The sequence below is a fragment of the Trachurus trachurus genome, assembly GCF_905171665.1.
Source record: "Trachurus trachurus genome assembly, chromosome: 19".
Taxonomy (NCBI): domain Eukaryota; kingdom Metazoa; phylum Chordata; class Actinopteri; order Carangiformes; family Carangidae; genus Trachurus; species Trachurus trachurus.
Genome location: NC_139913.1, coordinates 7,700,459 through 7,718,803, shown reverse-complemented (window position 1 = coordinate 7,718,803; position 18,345 = coordinate 7,700,459). Strand labels below are relative to the sequence as shown.

General features: G+C 39.1%; 3 protein-coding genes across 3 annotated transcripts in view; 1 reads left to right on the top strand and 2 right to left on the bottom strand.

Moving 5' to 3' along the window:
• Window positions 1-3,725, top strand: part of LOC311003156 (testican-2) — a gene marked incomplete at its 5' end in the record, with an annotated part of 43,227 nt that extends 39,502 nt beyond the window's left edge. The window contains 3 exons of the mRNA XM_083994841.1: window positions 1,473-1,535; window positions 2,616-2,753; window positions 3,272-3,725. Coding sequence (XP_083850967.1) covers window positions 1,473-1,535; window positions 2,616-2,753; window positions 3,272-3,417 — 347 coding nt within the window. The 3' untranslated portion in view covers window positions 3,418-3,725. The remainder of the gene's footprint in view (window positions 1-1,472; window positions 1,536-2,615; window positions 2,754-3,271) is intronic.
• A 4,988-nt stretch (window positions 3,726-8,713) lies between these two features.
• On the bottom strand, window positions 8,714-12,282 carry sar1aa (secretion associated, Ras related GTPase 1Aa). Its single transcript, XM_083994902.1, has 7 exons — window positions 12,272-12,282; window positions 11,293-11,365; window positions 10,998-11,117; window positions 10,311-10,376; window positions 9,246-9,349; window positions 9,007-9,138; window positions 8,714-8,905 (listed from the first exon to the last, which is right to left on the bottom strand). Exons 2-7 carry the CDS (start codon window positions 11,348-11,350, stop codon window positions 8,789-8,791), a joined length of 597 nt encoding a protein of 198 aa, XP_083851028.1. The 5' UTR covers window positions 11,351-11,365; window positions 12,272-12,282; the 3' UTR covers window positions 8,714-8,788.
• Window positions 12,283-14,161: 1,879 nt separating this feature from the next.
• On the bottom strand, window positions 14,162-17,100 carry ppa1a (inorganic pyrophosphatase 1a; the record flags this gene model as incomplete). Its single annotated transcript, XM_083994632.1, has 11 exons — window positions 17,034-17,100; window positions 16,786-16,850; window positions 16,194-16,247; window positions 15,833-15,952; window positions 15,448-15,534; window positions 15,229-15,355; window positions 15,007-15,134; window positions 14,749-14,834; window positions 14,586-14,655; window positions 14,273-14,312; window positions 14,162-14,187 (listed from the first exon to the last, which is right to left on the bottom strand). Exons 1-11 carry the CDS (start codon window positions 17,092-17,094, stop codon window positions 14,162-14,164), a joined length of 864 nt encoding a protein of 287 aa, XP_083850758.1. The 5' UTR covers window positions 17,095-17,100.
• Between the last annotated feature and the right edge of the window lie 1,245 nt (window positions 17,101-18,345).

The window sequence follows — 18,345 nt, the reverse complement described above, 5'->3', positions numbered from 1 at the left end:
CTGTATTTTCGACTTCAGTGGTTTGAATACTCCATCAATTCATCTCTCATCTACTGGTACTGATACATCTCCAGCATGGTTAGCAATTCTTCTGCCCTGCTGAGAACAACCTTGGCAAGACCTCTTATCTGAGTCATCTGACAGTTTGCAAAAATGTCCGTCTGGCCCATCGACAGTCCTTCTCCATGTCCTCGGTGAACTCTGCCCAAGCTGCCCAAAGTTTTGTCTCTCCACCAGAGAAGGCTCTCCTCCTCCTGATTTAGTGCCTCAGTCTCTGGCTTTGGCAGCTTCGCTCTCTGCCCGTTTCTGTGGCTGCGACTGCGAGATAAACCAAAAACTTTCCAGCTACAAGTGCAAAACAACTGTTTCTCACAATAGAGGCTTTGAGTAACACCGTGTCCTTTCCTGGGCAGCAGAAAGTGTCGACAGCTCCTCTGTGGAAGATGCAGTTGTTCTGGAAAAGAAGCTCTAAAATTGTTTGTTTTTGTTTTTTTACATTGTCTCCATGGATTTTTATTTCACATATACTCTTAAAGTGGACATAGGCCTTTTGTTTATTGTCTAATGCCCCCATATTGTGGCACTGGAGGTGATTCATTTATAACTATACTATATTTTTTTCAAGACTTTTCACAGCTCTCTTTTATTGAAAAAAATTAAAAACCTAAAAGCTTGTTTCATTTGCATAGAAATTAAATGCAAATTGCCAAAGTAACTTGGTAACACTGTGAGTTGCATTAATAGAAATATCAGGCAAAATGATCAGACAATGAATCAAAAATAGCTGGTGTGTTTTAGGAGTTGTACTCTGTAACTGTAGTTATCTTTCTATGGGTATTTTATCACACCTAACCTGTGCTCACAAAGCTTTTACCCACTGCACCTTTTGCACCATTTGACCTTTACTAAACAAATACTGGATATTTCTGGCAGCAACCTCATTTGCACGCTGATTATCCAATTGATCAGGCATTTAACCTGCATGCAAAAGGTTCCCCTGACACCCTAATCAATTTTTCATTTGCTGCCAGTGTTGTTTGTATATACACATAATAACCATTGTGTAAAAATGGTTTCCTATAAATGGGATCCTATATGTAAACAGATAATTAGAACTAATAACTACTGTAACAGACTTTTCTCTCTGTGACTAGATAATGAGTCGTGATAATTATATGAATTCATCTAGTTTTGTGCAAACACACTTCAGATATTCCTTACAGATGAGAAAACCTCATCTTCTTTCTACCTATTTTAGAGAGTTCCTTGTCATTCTCAGACTACATCCATATGTTCTTTCACCTGAGCTCTCGACAATCGATCAGGCTCAGAGGGAATGAAATATACGACTTTTTAAAACGGATCAATATGGGCAAAAAATGTAATTATGGAGAGCATTGATTGAGATAAAGTTTGAGGGGGAGCCGTTTCAGGTATTGTCTGTCATCACTTTTCTCCTCTGGTTCTCACAGAGCCGCCGTGCCTCGCCGAGCTGGAGAGGATCCAGGTGCAGGAGGCGGCCAAGAAGAAGCCTGGTAAATACGTTTTTTCCTCCTCCTTAACTGCACCGTGAAGTTCAATAAGCATTTGACTGAACAATTTTAAACACCAGACGTGCAGAGGGAAACAGGAAACTACCGCTATGCACTGTCTAGCTGGCGTTGCCCCCCTCGTTCGCTGCGGTGTCTCTGGGCTCTACCTATGTAACAAGGCGCCTTGAGCAGCGGGCGAGGAGCTGGAGGAGCCTCATTAAAGAGATCACAAGCTCATGGCTGGGATTAGGCCCTAATCAGGCTTGGGGAGAGGGAGGAGGGGGGGGGGGGGGGGATAAAGGGGCAGCTCTGGCTTTGAAAAGGAGCAAGGCTAACGTGCCTGTCCGGCTCCCTAGGAAACCCCACGCTGCAGCAGTATCAACCCCAGCATGCTCAACGCTGCTACTTTCCAGTCCTCAGCTCCAGAGATGTCCCTGAAGCCCACTTCTCTCATTGCTTGTGTTTTCTCTATAGTTCTCGCAGTAGCAGCGGGGGGTTGGAGGGGATGGAGGATGGAGGATGGGGAGGAAGGGGAGAGGAGGGGGGGGCTTATTAGGGAACTTCTCTTCAGGTTTGACAAGAGCGTCCTGAGGGAGGCTGGAACAGTGGAGCTCTGTCACCGCGTCTGTCACCACGTTTTTTTTTTTTTACATGCCACTCAGCGCAACACAAGGAAAACACGCCGCCACGGCCAACATGCTGTATGAAAACGACATCACATCCAGCAGCATATGCACCGCTCGTGTAAAACAAACAGGGCCGGGCTCTGTCTGTCTGTCTGCCTGCCTGCCTGCACGGTCTCCTCTGCTCCTCCTCCGTCCTGACTGATGGTCTTATCTCAGGTTCACTAAGGCGTGCTGGCACTCTCGTTTATGCTGCGCTCATCTCGGGCATCAGCATGAGGCAGCTATGTCTGCTGAAGGTATAAATATTTAACACTTAGGCCTGTGTGTGTGTGTGTGTGTGTGTGTGTGTGTGTGTGTGTGTGTGTGTGTGTGTGTGTGTGTGTGTGTGTGTGTGTGTGTGTGTGTGTGTGTGTGTGTGTGTGTGTGTGTGTGTGTTTGTGTGTGTCCGTCCTTGCAGGGATGTACATTCCCAGCTGCGATGAGGACGGCTACTACAGGAAAGTGCAGTGTGACCAGAGCCGAGGGGAGTGCTGGTGCGTCGACCAGCATGGTGGAGAGATGATGGGAACCAGAATCCATGGCAACCCCGACTGCGGTAAGAGAGGGGCATTTGGCAAACGCATATTTCTTCACACTGTGCACAGCAAGAAAATCTCCCTCTTATAAAGTCATCTTGTGTTTGCACCCAGTCTGGAAAAGCTGTGGTGATTTTATTTTTTGTATTTTGGTGCATTGACCTGCTTCCTTCTTTTCATATCACAAACACAGAGAAGATTACTAAAGATTGACAGATTGTAATATTCTTTGTTCATCTGCAGGTTTGTAATTGTTCTGATTAAAGAATCAGTCACAGACAAAAAAATAAATAAATAACAGATGGAGATTTTTGGCGGTGTTGGAAATAATAGCTGCATCTGTTCAAAAGTATCTGAAATTGTGCCGAAACAAATTGTCATATTTGTTATCACGCTCCCAGTTATTCCTTTGATTAATCAGTGATTTTTTGGTCTGTAATTGATCTATCTAACATCAAAAGTTGTGAAAATGCCTTTTTCTGTCTTTCTCAATGCAATTTCATTCAAATCTTTTTTTTATATATTTACCTTTTTCCAGATGAAGTGGCTGGATATTCTGGAGATTTTGGGAGCGGCGTTGGCTGGGAGGACGAAGAGGAGAAGGAGGCCGAGGACAACGGTGAGGAGGCCGAAGAGGAGGAAGAGGAGGAAGGCGAGGCAGATGATGGAGGATACATCTGGTAGAACTGTCTGACCCCACGCCGAGAGCCACGTCACAGCTGCTGGCCTGAAAATCTACAGGGATGGCTCTCTCTTTCTCTCTCTCTCTCTATAGCAGCAGCAAAAGATTTTGGGATCGGACTCAGGAGGCATGAAGATGTATCGTCCTGGTGGGATATGTGGTGCCGGGCAGGTCCAGTGATGAGATAATGACCAGTTTTTGTCTTAGATAGGTGTAATTGCTTCATTCTCTTCTCTGTTTTTTGAGCGACAGAGCTTTTTATTTTGCCGTCCTGAACAGCAGGACCCACTGACTAGCCTACTGCGCCATAGGTAGCTAAAGTCCATCAGAATTCCTATCTTGTCCGACCGCCATCTATGCATATAGAGATTACCAGTAATTTTGTATTGTGTGAACAACTGCTTGAGTATTAGATCCGCCGTCCCACTGGAATGACAAGAGATCAGAATTTAAAGGAATAGTTCAACATACATCTGTTTGCTTTTCTTGTTGAGAGTTAAATGATAGGATGATACCACTCTTATGTTAAATATAAAGTTAGCTGTTAGCTCAGCATTTACCAGGTTGTGTCTAAACTTTTTTTTTAAATCCACCAACCTAGCAAGTCAATGTGCCAGGGAAAGAAATACTCCAGCAAATATATAGCAAACCAACATAAATTCCTTATTAGTGAGCTTTAAAAGTGCTGGTTGGGGGGTTTTCTTACTGTTTAACATCAGATTAGCTATTGCAATGCTTCTGGTCTTAATAATAATCACATGAAAGTGTGAAAAAATGTGTTATATATATACTAGACAGACCTACAGTTATCACCTGAATCTGCAGCTCCTCTTGCAAATTTGTTCAGCTATTTGGTCAGAAATGTTTTGATTCACTTGATTTCAGAGCATCATTTTCAGCCACACCAGGAAACTTTGTTTGGGAAATAGGTTCTTAAAAACCTATATTAGCAGACAGACACAGTTAGAGACAAACTGGTGAACATATAGTGGAGCAGTTAGCAACTGAAGCAAAGTTTCTGGTCTACTCTCAGCAGGTGGAGACCAAAAACAAAGCTAAAAGAGAGTAAATACTGGGTTTACATGCATTTGTCCAACAGAAACATGACTCCAAATAAAAACTGAATGTAAATAAGCAGTTGCAATAATATGTTAATGTTATAAGTAGCCAACGCAGGTTTCAGCTGAGTAAGCTAACCGTCTCCCAGTTGTAGCATCACTGTTGTACAGACAGAGATTGGTATCAGCTGTTTCTAAATCTCAGCAAGAATACAAATCTCCCAGAATGTCGAACTGTTCCTTTAAAGCAGTTCAGTGCAATGTGGTCATGTATTTCTTATCTGATTCTGCTTCTGTACATAAATCCAGTGTAAATTATCAATGAAGCAAGCTTAGAGGATTTCAGGCTAACTTTATGATGAAGGTGCACCACGGCTCATGGCAGTTTTTAAATTGTACATGCTTTACGGATTAAATGGATACACACAAAGACACAGGACCTATATATATTTCCAGTTGGATTACTTTTATTATTATTGAGAATCAGTAGAAGTGCACCCACCAGTAGAAACCACTAACCGCTGTCCTCTGCTATCTCTGAAATCATGTCAAAGAATGTGGCACAACTACGTTTTATTCTGAGTTTGCAACTGTATTTTGTGTTTATGAAAAAAAAATGTGTGCATTACTTGAAGTTCTGTGTGTATACTTGAATTCACATTGTAATTTTTTTTTTCTATGAGAATATTGTTGCCATGTCTTCATCCATGCTATTGATAGGCCAGATGTTTGGTTGTTTTTAGTATTGCATGTTAGTGAATAAGAATGTACTTCTAGGCTGAGCACTTTACTAATAAAGGCACTGGAGCCAAGCTGTTTGTTGACTTTAATCTTTTCTAGCTATTTCAGGGTTGAGAACGATCGCCCGGGGAGAAATTAGGTTTGTGTTTGTGGCTACTGTGTCGCCAAGTCACAATCATTTCTCTCTGTAAAGAAGGGAACACTGTGCTTAGGCAGGGAAATGCAATGAATTTGTAAGAGAAAGGCAGTTTTTCTTTTGTGTCCTCACTGTGGTCAGGAGAGGATCTGTATCACCGACTGCAGCACTCAGCTTTTTCACCACAGCAGACCCATAAATAAACCAGCGCTGTTTTCAGTAAGCCTACCTAATGTGGAGTAATCTGCTTATAAAACATAAGCTTGGATGTGTAAATAATGAATATTTTAGAGCACAGAACTTATTTCCCATGACCTTTTGGGCCCCCTCCCCTCACACCTGGTGTGTTCAAAGACTTGATTGCTGAAGATTTTTTCACCCGCTGCCTGTTATATGTAATTGCAATTACATCTGATTGTCTTTAATTTCATCATCATCGTCTTCAATCATGGAGCCTGCAGTGGAATTTATAAAAAAAATAAAAAAATACGGAGGTTGAGAGCTCCAGAGTTTCCTCCCAGCTGAGGCTCTGACAGGCAGATGAGGGTATTTACTTGGGGGTTTTTTTTGGTGCTGAGCTGCCACCTCATGCTAGAAGAACAAATTACAGCGGTCAAATAGCGCACACCACTAAATGACCACAATTTGACAGAAAACCACTGTCTCTGAACTGAAAACAAATAAAATGCTGCAGTTAAAGTTAAAAGTCCGGGTTCTTGCAATTTCTCCTAAACTGGAGACAGGAGGAAATATCACCTGCATAAAAATAACTTATATTTAACTCTTGAGAAGTTGACATTTTGGAGAGCAGCAGAGCAAATTTAATTTTGAATGTAGTAGATGAAAACTATAAAGTCAAGAAATAGGATCAAAATCATACTGACATACAACAGCTGAGTAATTATATCAAGACAAACAGCAGGAATAAAGTGATATAACAACTCACAACAATGCTTAAGTGAAGATTTAAAAGTGACTCTACATGAGATCATGGATCAGACACTACATAATTATGTTTTGAAAACTAGCAGTAAAATCTTAAAATAACTTGACAGACTGGTGAATGGCGACAGTGACTGGTGTAAAGGTGATCACGTCTTTTGAAATGTGTTGAAGTTAGAAGTGTAGAAAAAGTTGCAGTAAGTTAATATCAAAATATGACAATAATTAAGCCTGGAGATAAAAGCATCAAAGCTTCTCTCCTCGTCCGACGGTGAAAAGAAAATCTCAGTCACGTGCTGTAGTCAGTGGAACAACACATTATTGCAGCACTGAACTTAAAATTACAGTCCTTTGGCTAACAGACACACTTACTGAGACTACAAAGTGAGAACAAATCTCAAAACAAAGTAATTTAAAATGAGTGGGGATAATAGATGCAAATTTCCCCACTGCGAGACTAATAAAAGAATATCTTACCTTAAGCAGTGACTTTAAAAAAAAAAAAAGAAGAGAAAAACAATTCATTGCAAAAGCACCAACTCATGAAAGTCAATATTTCAGAGGCCTCTGTCTGCCTGGAGCCTTGCAATTACCCATCCACCCTCCTACCCCTCCTACCCACCGCCACACATTTCCTCTTGGAACCAAAGACTGTATACAATTAGATCACAAATAAGTATTTTGATTTTGGCATTTCTTTTATTTTTTTATTTTAGTAATATAAACTAGTTTGCTTTTTAGTTGTGTTTGGAGAGATTTGTCACTTCCCACTTCTCTACTTAATTCTCTATTTCTTCTGTCTGACTATGGAAAATGAGCGTATTAAAACCCTGTTGTTGGAAATATATAACAAAAACAACAAAAAAACACACACTTACCCAGATGAGTCTATAAAAGGCGAATTTTATTACAACAGCTCATCACATGGACCAAAATACTCATCTTTATAATATTTGGATGTTGTCATTGCTTTAAATAGTCATTCTCTAAAGGGCATTTACTGTACAAACATTTACATCTGTATTATACATAATTTACAGGAGAAGAACAGAATATAAACTATGATCTATACCCTGTAAACATGGGACACAGGAAACAGTAAACGGGCACAATGATCACATGCTTCTGTTCCTCATTGTACATGTGCTGTATGAGGATACAGTTTCATACAAGCCATTGTAAAGATGTAGGCTATGCGTGTCTGTCTACATATCTACAGACTCAAATAGCAAAAGTATTTACGTATCCAGAATAAAATTAGAAATATTAATTTACAGGTTTGCATATTAATGTTTACAAGATGCACTCTCATATCTTTTCAGATAGTCAAAAAGTACATTACCTGCAGCACTTCAACCTTGTTACTGTTGTACAGCTTCATTCTGATCACATGACAATAAATACCTCAGGCGCTAGGATAAAGTAATAAATAACAAGTAATAAAATATAAATTATCCACTATGTTAGTCTCTTATCTAAAATATTGCTGCGTCAGACTTGATTTAAATCCACATTTTCAATAAACAGACTAAGACCTATATTCTTTCCAACTCTACCAAGACTTTCTGTACAGTAGAGTTGATCAATCTTCATCATTGCTCCCTGACATTTTGAAAGCAAAGCATTTCTACTAACGGCATGTGATAATGAAGCAAGGGCAGCTGCTGAAAGCCATGAAAATCCTTTACGATTATCCCAAAGTCAACGATGATAAATACTTCTTTCAGTCCAACAAGCGTACGTAAACTTGGCCGCCTTCAGTGCAGCATGTGACATCACTTTGGATCAACACGTGTGGGAAAAGAGCAAATATTAAAAAAGCCACTGAAAGTGAGCAGCACATGAATCACAAGGCGCCCTTCAGTTTGACTCAGTTTCCTTCATCATCTTTGCTTTTATTTGTGGGATGTTGTGCTCCGTTTTCAGCTTTTCCGGGTTCTACTGGGGATTTAACATTATTTTGGCTTTCTACTCATCCCGGGAAAAAAAATGTTTTGTTGCAGTTCACACTCCCCCCTGCTAATCCCAAACTCATTAGTACACATCTTTGGCTATACATATTTGAAGGCAGTGGCTGCGTACCATGAGATTAAATAAATTAACCATCATCTTCATCTTCTGTATATAGTTATTTGTCAAATGAATTGTTTTAAATTTTAAATTAATCCATATTAATGTGATGTCACATGCAATAAATTAGTCCTTAGTTTTCATTACTTACGTCTGAATAAATTCCAACTTGAGCAGTTAGTCTATAAAATGACTAATGCAATACTGACGTCTACAGATCTACATTGTTGCTCAATGCGTACACACCATGAACCATGTTACAACTTTGCATTGAAACCCTTGAACCCTGAATAAATGCTTTAAGAATTAAAAAACAGTATGCTCTTAATAATGTCATTTCTACCGTAATTTGGACTGATTGACACAAGCAAATAGACAAATTTATTGTCATGTTTCATGGAAATGTGTCAAGAAAATCCCTTCTGGTTAATCAATGTACTGTGATAACCATCTGAAACCTTCCCCATAGCCTTGTTTTTTCAACACGCTGCACATGAAAATCTCCAGCGGTCGAATGTTCAGCTCCTTCAAAGAGACATTTCCCTGTTGACCACAATAAGGACAAATGAGGACGATGCTCATCCGGTACCGGGACGCACACACAGATCATATTATTTCTGAAATGTTTAAAAGATAAGGCCTACCTTTCCTGTAACTTGACCATCAAGAGCAAAAGCTCCTCTCAGTCCTCCTTCGCTGATGGCCTCGGGGCGGTCGATTTTATTACCCAACACCAACACTGGTACGTTGACTATGGTTTCATCTGCTAGGAGAGCCTGGGAATACAAGAGCAGCACAATCATCATAAATCTGCTGTTAACAACAGACAACTGTCGGTGCTGTTACAGTGGAAACAGCTTGCAGCAGCAATGGTTAATCTTACATCGAGTTCGATCTTAGATTCTGTGAGTCTGTCGTGATCTGCACAGTCTACAAGAAAGACGACCGCGTTCACAGCCGGCAGGTAATTCTTCCAAACTCTTCGAGCTATAAACAAAGGAAAAACAGTTACTGAATCAGCGGTTCAACGTGATAATAAATATGCCACTTTCAGCTTGTAATGCAGTAGTTTTAAACAGAAACTAACCAAATACAGTCTTACATTTTCAATAATGCTGTACTGAACTAAAAACCCTGATAATGTCTTGCCTTTAATGTGTGCAACTACCCCCATGAGGAGAGTGTTGGAGCTGTCAATCAAGCACAGCATGTAACACTGAAGTGGGAACCCAAGTGACAACACCTGGGTGGGTGCATAATGAGATTTTATTCTGACTGTAAGGCAAATATGATTTTACCGTTTTTACTATCAGATTTAGAAACTGTGATAATGATTCCAAATGTAATTTATCAATGAATAATATGATACTCTAAAGTGGCATTTGCACAAACTCTACATACCAGAACATTCTTCCTTTAAATTTCCTTTCAAATGTCTTCAATATCTAAGCTTGGTAGCTGCAGCTCCTAAAATGTCATTACACATCAGCGCTGCAGGGACTTCAGAAGTCTCATGTGGTAGACATAAGAACTGTGATTGGTCAGCTTTTCTTTTTTGATACATGCTCCTAATTACAACAGAAATTACTAATGCTGAAGACAACATGGAGTAAATTGAAGAAAGGCTCATTACTGGGGCTTTTTCACTGATACAATTTTGACTTATAGTAGTGTAGATGACATGTAGTTAAGTTGATATGGATAATATAGTTTCAGGGTTCAGGTTTTATAGCCTACTGTCACACTGTTACAGCAGCAGTAGTAAAACCAGTGTTCTTCATAACAAGTCAAAATCTAAAGTTCATTGTGATCTAGCAAAGGTCTTTTCACATTTTAAATTACTTTCCCAGAAATCAGATTTCACATATTGTGGTGACAGAAATCAGTGATAATAACTATCTTCTTTTTTTTCATTGTGTGTCATTAGTGGCAAAAATGAAGGTCTCACCTTGTACATGTCCTCCCAGATCAAACGTCGTAAATGTCATGCCACCTATTGTCAGCTCCTCAGAAGCTTTGATGGAAAGAAAATAGAACAGGCGGTGATTGTTTATCCTGCACAGTAAGAACAGCGGATTGCTCAGGAGAAAATCATGATATATTTCCAACAATGACAACTGTTATCACCACACAAGTGATTCTGCAAGGCGGTATATAAGAGAATCACATCTATAAAACATGATGTGCTGGAAGGAGGATGTTCCTTTACATGAACACAACATTTTCACTTCTTTAGAAGAGCACTTATCTATTATTCATTCATTAAACTCACATTTCCACACATCTTTGCAAGCAGCTTACATGAAAGAAATACTCCATCCACCCAAACACAAACACATTTACAATCATCTAAGTGTAAAATAAGTAAACTGAAGTACCAGAAAGTAAAACTGCAAACTGCAAATCCTGCTCCTTGGGATATTAGCCAACTTTATTACAGTACTGGTGCCAACACTGAAAATGGCCAGTGCATAAAAAAGGCTGATGCTATATGTACTTATATTTATAGAGGGGTAAAATGATACAACCTGTACCATAATATAGAGTGGTATGATATAAACTTGACTACTAATGTAATAAACATACAACCCTTGTACAGCACACTACTGTCTGCTATCATAATATCGTTCCTTACTTGGATGCAGTGTGGGCACATGTTGGCCCAGTCTGTCATCTTTCAACATGTGGAGCAGTGTTGTTTTACCAGCATTGTCCAGGCCCAGGAAAACCAGCTTCCCATTCTTTTTGTACAGACCTGGAAGAAATCACAGAGAGAGGAACTGATGTATCATAAATTACCATGAGGTCTAACTATGTAGCAGATTTTGACCTAGTGCTTACATGTCAATAACTGAACACTGTAGGTTTTAATCTGTTTTAACCACTTTTTTCTCATTTCACTCACTGTTTCAGAAATTCACCGTACTTACCCAAGAACTGTAAAACACTACTAAACCCCCTGTAGATCCAGTCAAATAAAAATGACATCTTGTCGCTCTTTGCCTGAAACAAGGGAAACAAATGTCAGATCCCTATCTCAGAATACTGCCACAAGAAAGCAACTATTTTAATTACTAAATCATCATGCAAAATTATAAATCCAGAAACTAAATATCAGGTTAATTAATGATGACATCATAAGATGCAGCCTTAGTTTCTCTTGGATTGTAATTTGTGGTAAGATGTTATAATTGCTCTTCAATGTCAATAGAGCAGGCAAACCCCAACATCTTGTGCATTGCGGAGCATCTTTAAAATAGATATATTTATTTACAGAGTAGTAATTGCATTACATTACATCATCCAGGTGGTGTTGTTACCTGTGACGTTAAGTTACACGATAACTCCTCCCACACGTGTAACAGGTGCCTACCATTACCTTAAAGCAATAAGGCATCATTTAGGCCAGGCTACCTACACCAGTACCTACTAGCACCACTTTCTGATAATGAAAGCAGCTGAAACATTAATGTCATCTGTGGCAACATGTTTTTTTTTTTACCTACACACTACAATGGCTGCCTTATTTAACACCTCTCCTCTCTGCTATATTTGCCAGTCGTTGTTTCCTGCGTCGTAAAAAAAGACAATCGCAGCCTTCAGTAGTGTGTTGTCTCACTGTTCAACTAACACTACTGTGTTTGTAGCCATGCTGTCGGTGTCATTAACGCTTGTTACGCCGTGGTTAGCTTGTTATTCAACGTAAACCGTGATAATAATGCTGTTTGGCTAGTTAGCATTAGCACGTTAGCTTACGTCAGACCTCTGGTGCTTTCTAGAGTCTCACCGGGACGACGTATAACGTTAACAACGAACAAACCCGCTACTACGAGATGCCGGTAACGCAGTGAGTTGTCATTGTCGTATTACAACACTTTACTCACTCTTTAGCACAAGCTGCTAACTCACCTCTCGGCACCCAGCGCTCAGTAGTATCGGTGGTCTCCTTGGAAACAGCCAATGGAGGTCTTCTTCCTCTTCGCGTGAATTGGCGTCCACTGTGTTGGAGTAGCGCCCCCTCATGACGACGGTCGGTAAGTGAAAATCCCCCACACTACAAAGGTGAGCTGCTCTTTCAGGATTTATAAGATTGATTATGCTCTTTTAATTGCACTATAACAGTCATTTTGTGTTCTACCGTCCTTTTTATGACTCTATAAGACAAAAATTGTTTTGTAAGGTAGATCCAAATAATGAATTTGTGTGGTTAGACGATGCTGAGAAGCTAAAGCATCTTTTTCAGTTGAATATTTGCATTTTCTTTATTTCTTGAAAAGGCTTGGGCAATGAGACGAAGAGCGATATATAGTTGAGTACTGCAAGTAATCTTAAATTGTTTATTTATGTCACACATGTGTGGCAGGTAACACCAACAGGAAGGACTGTTTAGTCTTTTTTTTGTATTTGTCATTAAATGTGTCTTGTAATCCCATATGGGATGGGCCACAGTGGTGGCATGACAATAAAAAAAAATCATTCATTCATTCAGTTAAATGCAAATAATCCTATATAACATAAACTTTCGTTGTTTAGCATACTGAAATATTCTCAAACTAGCTACTTTATCTAGCCTATATTAAAAATAAATTTAATGTAAATTATACAAACATTTATATTATTTACAATATGCATTAGTCAGTCTTAGAAAGATTTTGAGAGTTATTTTTCAGAGTAACTCAATGTTAATAAGATATGTAAACATAGGATGTTATTAACATATTATGCCACGACTTCAAATATCATTGTGAAGTTTGCACTACTCATGGCAAATTCTCCATTTATATGATTGAAATGCCTCAACAAGGAGAGATCTATTTTAACAAATAGCTTTAACTTTTAGTCTACAATACTTTTTTATATTATATTTAAGCTTTTATTACTATTCTTTGCATATTCTCCACTGTATAGGCCTACTATCCACTTTATTTATCTGACATCAGTTAGAATATTGACCATAAAGGATTAACTTTCAGAAAAGTACTTGAGAGAATAAGCTATAGAATAAAAATGATATCCAAGCTGCAGATTTATGTGAATGTTATATTAAATTAAAACAGGTGTGACGTCATTCAGAAACCAGCTGTTTTTAATCCCTTGAGCTGCATGAGAACACGATGTAACAAAAGTTTTTAACCACACTGTAAAGAAATGTAGAGCTTTATTGAAGTTAAGGGTTTTAATCAACTTTTGTACCGTTAAGTAGCTATTACACTGCAGGAACACCAGATACACCATTGTGGCAATATATGGAGGAATGTATGAGTAATAAGAGAAATGAGGCAGAACATAATTCCCCTCCACCTGTCTTTTCCCATCAGGACGCCATTATCCACTCCAGATCGATATTTTGTAGGTCAGCTCAGGTCTAAATGATAATAATAATAATAAGTAATAGTGGCAATAAAATCAATACGATGCACAATAGCCTGGGACATGGTGAGGTTTATTATAGTGTCCTGTCAAGCCTGAAATTATGGGCTACAACATACATAAATGATGAAAAAGCATAAAAGTGCTTTCACGTGATCTGAATTTTTCCAAAGGGCCACAATCACACAACAACCAGTTTTGACAACAACAGCATAAGACAAACAAGTTTCAACAACAACGATAACACACAAAAAAGAAAAGGAAAAAAGAAAGAAAGAAAGAAAGAAAAACAGGTAAAATGTGACACAACAATATACATCCAATGTGTCCAGTTCATGCGCTCCTGTGATGCGTAGAAATCAGATGGAAGCAGTGAAGAAGGAGTGAAGTCACATCTCCGTGTTTCTGCCTGCGGGCTTTTCTTTTCTACTACTCATAGTAGAACCATTTGTCAACTGAAAAATAACCAAGCACAATTCATTTTCACAGAGTGAAAACATAGACTTGCTGCAATGAAACAAATAAATACAGAACACCCACCTGAACTTGGAATAGCATCTTCAGCTCCAAAAGCAGATGCCTGTGAGAGTTAATGAATTCATTACAAGGTGTTATTGTGGACTTATTAAATGCTGTCAGATATGGTGTTGTGCTGATTTTGGGAGACAGTTTTCTATTATGTGAAAGCCAAGATATTCTTGCTCAGTTGGATTCAACTGAAAGAAACCAGCTTAAGCTTCTCTTGTCTGAGGCATTGGTAGTAACAGGTTACCATCTCTATTCTCATTAAGGAGAGGATGGTTATGGGAATTTTTGGCTTCTAACATGAAGGTGAAAATAAAAATCGACTTACAGACTTAACCACAGCTTCTGCATCTCCAGCAGAGCAGCAGAAGGGACTGTCTGGGACGCTGGTGTTCATGCTGATACAAGAACAAGAGAAAACTCAGAAATCAACTCTAGCTTAAAAAGACGAAAAAAAAAAAAAAATCACTGAGAGCACCAATACTACTCACCAATTTAACTCGCCAGCATCAGTCTTCTTGGAGATCAGTGCTTTCCAAAACTCATGAGTGCTCTTCACTGTTGAAATGGCAAAGTCCTAGAAAAGAAAACATCCTGTTTTCCTTATTTGCATCCTCCACAAAATCAGCATGAAAAAAAAGCTAAAAAGCTTTAAGAGAAACAGAACAGATTAAGTCTTGATATAAATTCAAGTTTTTTTCTGGCAGTTGCTTTTTAACAATGCTGTGAAGAGTTTTAAAGTGTTATACCCTGTCCTTGAACTCCCCATTGAAAGCAAACTGGTTCTCGGGTTTCCCGTCTGGAACTTTATATCTTTTGAACCAATCAAAAGTTGCTTCCAGATATCCAGGCTTCAGTCGCCTCACATCTTCAATATCTGCAACCAGTCGACAGCAAAAGAGTCTCAATACAAAATGAATTTAAATGTAGCTGATGGTTTAATATTTGGCAGCATTGCAGATTATTCCTACTGTTAAAATCTCCGGCTTCAGGGTCCTCTGTATTGATCACAATGACCTTCCAGTCTGTTTCTCCTTCATCGATCAGAGCCAGAGTTCCCAAAACTTTCACTTTGATTATCTCTCCCCGTGAGCAGACCTGGGAGTTGAAGGCATGTTTTGAAGAAGCTTGCAAACACTTGGGATTTATTTCTATGTCCTCATCACCCACAAATTGAGGTGTTTCAGTACCTTATTTCCTATGTCACATATGTCAATAGGATCATTGTCTCCACAGCAACCTGTGTCACTGTCCTTGTGGTTAGGGTCCTCCCACGTCTGTTGAAAGGTAGAGCAAAGAGAGATGTTTCTGCACAGATCTGGTTTGATTTCAAGCGTGTGTTTTTTTTCTTTGATATTTAAACTTTTATTGGCCAAAGATGATACGATAAGACAAAATCAAGTTAGTCATAGTTTCCAATCCAATTTTCAATTTCTATATAAAAATGTAAGGTGGAGAAAAAACAAAAACAAAAAACGAACGCATACAAAGTAAAAAAAATTATATAGTCGCCTACATATACAATAATTACATGAAATTAGTGGGGAAGGAAGAGGAGATGGAGGCAGGACTTGCCTGTGGAATAGCTCCATAATTCCAGATGTAACCTTTGTGCGGAAACACGTTGGCCACATAACGAAGATTCCCCTTCTTCAAATCTTGTTTCAGCGGATTGAGAGGATCTTTGGTGGCGATCTGAGAAACACGGATACGAAGCAAATTAACTGGAAAATTAAGTAAATGGCATAAATATGCGACTTCCATAATCAGTTTAGACATGTTCTGGTGGATGATTTATTACAGTCATACAATTATTTGATACTAAAGCCATCATTCTATGACACATCTTGAGAAATGGTTGCATCAAGTACAAAGGATATGGTTCTTTGTCTTAAGATTTATGACACATTTATTAATAGAATATGTAAATACATACCTCCATCTTCGCATTTGTCCATCTTGGAACCTCCACAACAGCATGAAAAATATTCTGCAGGATGATCAGAGACAACATTTTGTTACGCATTGTTATGAATTCTCTAGTGTTAAGTACATTTCCACATAACTTGCAGAATGCCTAGAGGAATAGCTGATGTACACAGTATACTATCTACAAAACAAAACATCAATTTATCACCAGCGAGATAGTGAGACTAAAAAAGTGAGGCAGGAGTAGATAAATGACTCGGAGCCAACATAACACTCACAAAAAGGAGAAACAGTGAAATACATTTTTGTATATATACTGTATTTTACAAAGGAACTATACCAGGGACATATAATGGGCTTTCTTGAACTTGTGATGTGAACTTTTACATTAACTGGTGCATTTACTAAAGTCAGTTAAGGCAGCCCACAGACTGATGCTCCCAGGTGGTGCTGGGGGGAAAAAAGCATCCATCCATCATTGCAGAGAAACATATTTGACAGTCGAGTTTGGGACACACACACGCACATCTACACTTTCCTAGACCTCCCACCCCAAAAATGCAATAAGACTGCAAAATTTAAAAAAAAATGATGCTCACCTCTGCTTCATTGGCGTAGACGGGTATGTCATGGAACGGAGAGATGTATTTACCCTCAGAGTTTTCTGTGTGAAGGGAATGTGCATTGTAGCTCAGATGAGACAAAGAACTGAAAAGCTGACGAAGCCCTTTGAGTACTTGTCTGCACTGTACTATAGGTATTAAAGCAGCTACTTATTCAAGCAACTATTACACAATCCATGAAGGGATTAGCTCCTTTCACGACACAAACTAATTCATTTGCTTACTGAAAAACAGCCTGTAGTCCTGGGTGTTGGGCCGACCCCTCTCCTCGATGGTAAAGCTCATGTCTGCTGTTGGGTTTTTAAAGGGTTCTTCTGTAGTCTGTGCTCTTACTGAGGAGGACTAAGCAGCTCCTGACTGACAGGCAGTCATTGAGGTGGAGGAGCAGACATGCGCACAGCTTAAGCCAAGGTTAGAGACCTGACAACTGCCGGCATGTGACAACAGAGCTGCTGTTTGAAGAGCAGAAAGGCCAGGTGACAGAGCTGCGCAGGGTCTCTGTTGTTAAGTCTCTGTACGCTCTCTGAATTCAAATCACACCCGTAGCCAACATGTGTAAACAAACCCAGGAGAAGCAGAATTTCTCAGAATAGTAATCAAGAGCTAATCCATCGTCACTGCCACTTCTCCATGCTGCTGCGTGGATGTGAAGTTTTCTACCTTCTTTCTTTGCGTGTGAAGTGATTTGTTTGGTTTTTTTCCCCCATTTCCCTCTTGTAAGCTGTGGCCCTTGAGAGCTCTTTTCAGACAAAAACAGATGGAGCTGACTGGTGTTAGCTGTAAACCAATTAAGAAAGCAGGATTAGGTGGCGTGCCCAAGATGTGACTTCTTGCCTCCGGAGTTCACTGTAACTATTTGATAACACACTTATGGGACCATTTTTTAGGAACATTTCTGTATGAAACACTTAAACTCACTTAGTCTCTCTACCATCCATGTCTTTTTATAACAGGTTTTGATAGGAGTAGATGGCATATTATGGTATTAATATTGCAACCAATTAAATATGTCTGTTAACTTTCATTCTGATCTATAATGGACCTAATGTTTTTGCCTGAAAATAAGGACTTGACTCCACCAACTGAAATACGTTTAATTCATGTTGTATAGGTGACAAAGAAACTCATTTATTTGACTACATTTTGAAAAACAAAACAAAACACTATATCAATACCTACTATTATTTTTCATATTTCATCACAATATTTACAATGAATGTAGTTTATTACTTAATCATGAATAAATTATCATTAATCAATCTCATTATCTGGGGAGATTGTTCTTCACCCTCTCACAGATAAAAGGCTCCTGCTGTAAACACAAACACAATGCATGTTGCCTTAGAGAGCCAAATATCTATAACACTAGTGCTGAAAAAAATGAAATATGACTGCAGTTTTCCTCTGGTGTATAGATAATTAGATTGATTCAGACTGCAGAATGATGCACAATGCAAGGTCACAGGCGTCATGTGACGCTGTAAGCCTGTAGCCTGCAGCCCTGCTGGCCGCGAGATATACTCCTTTGGGGTGGCT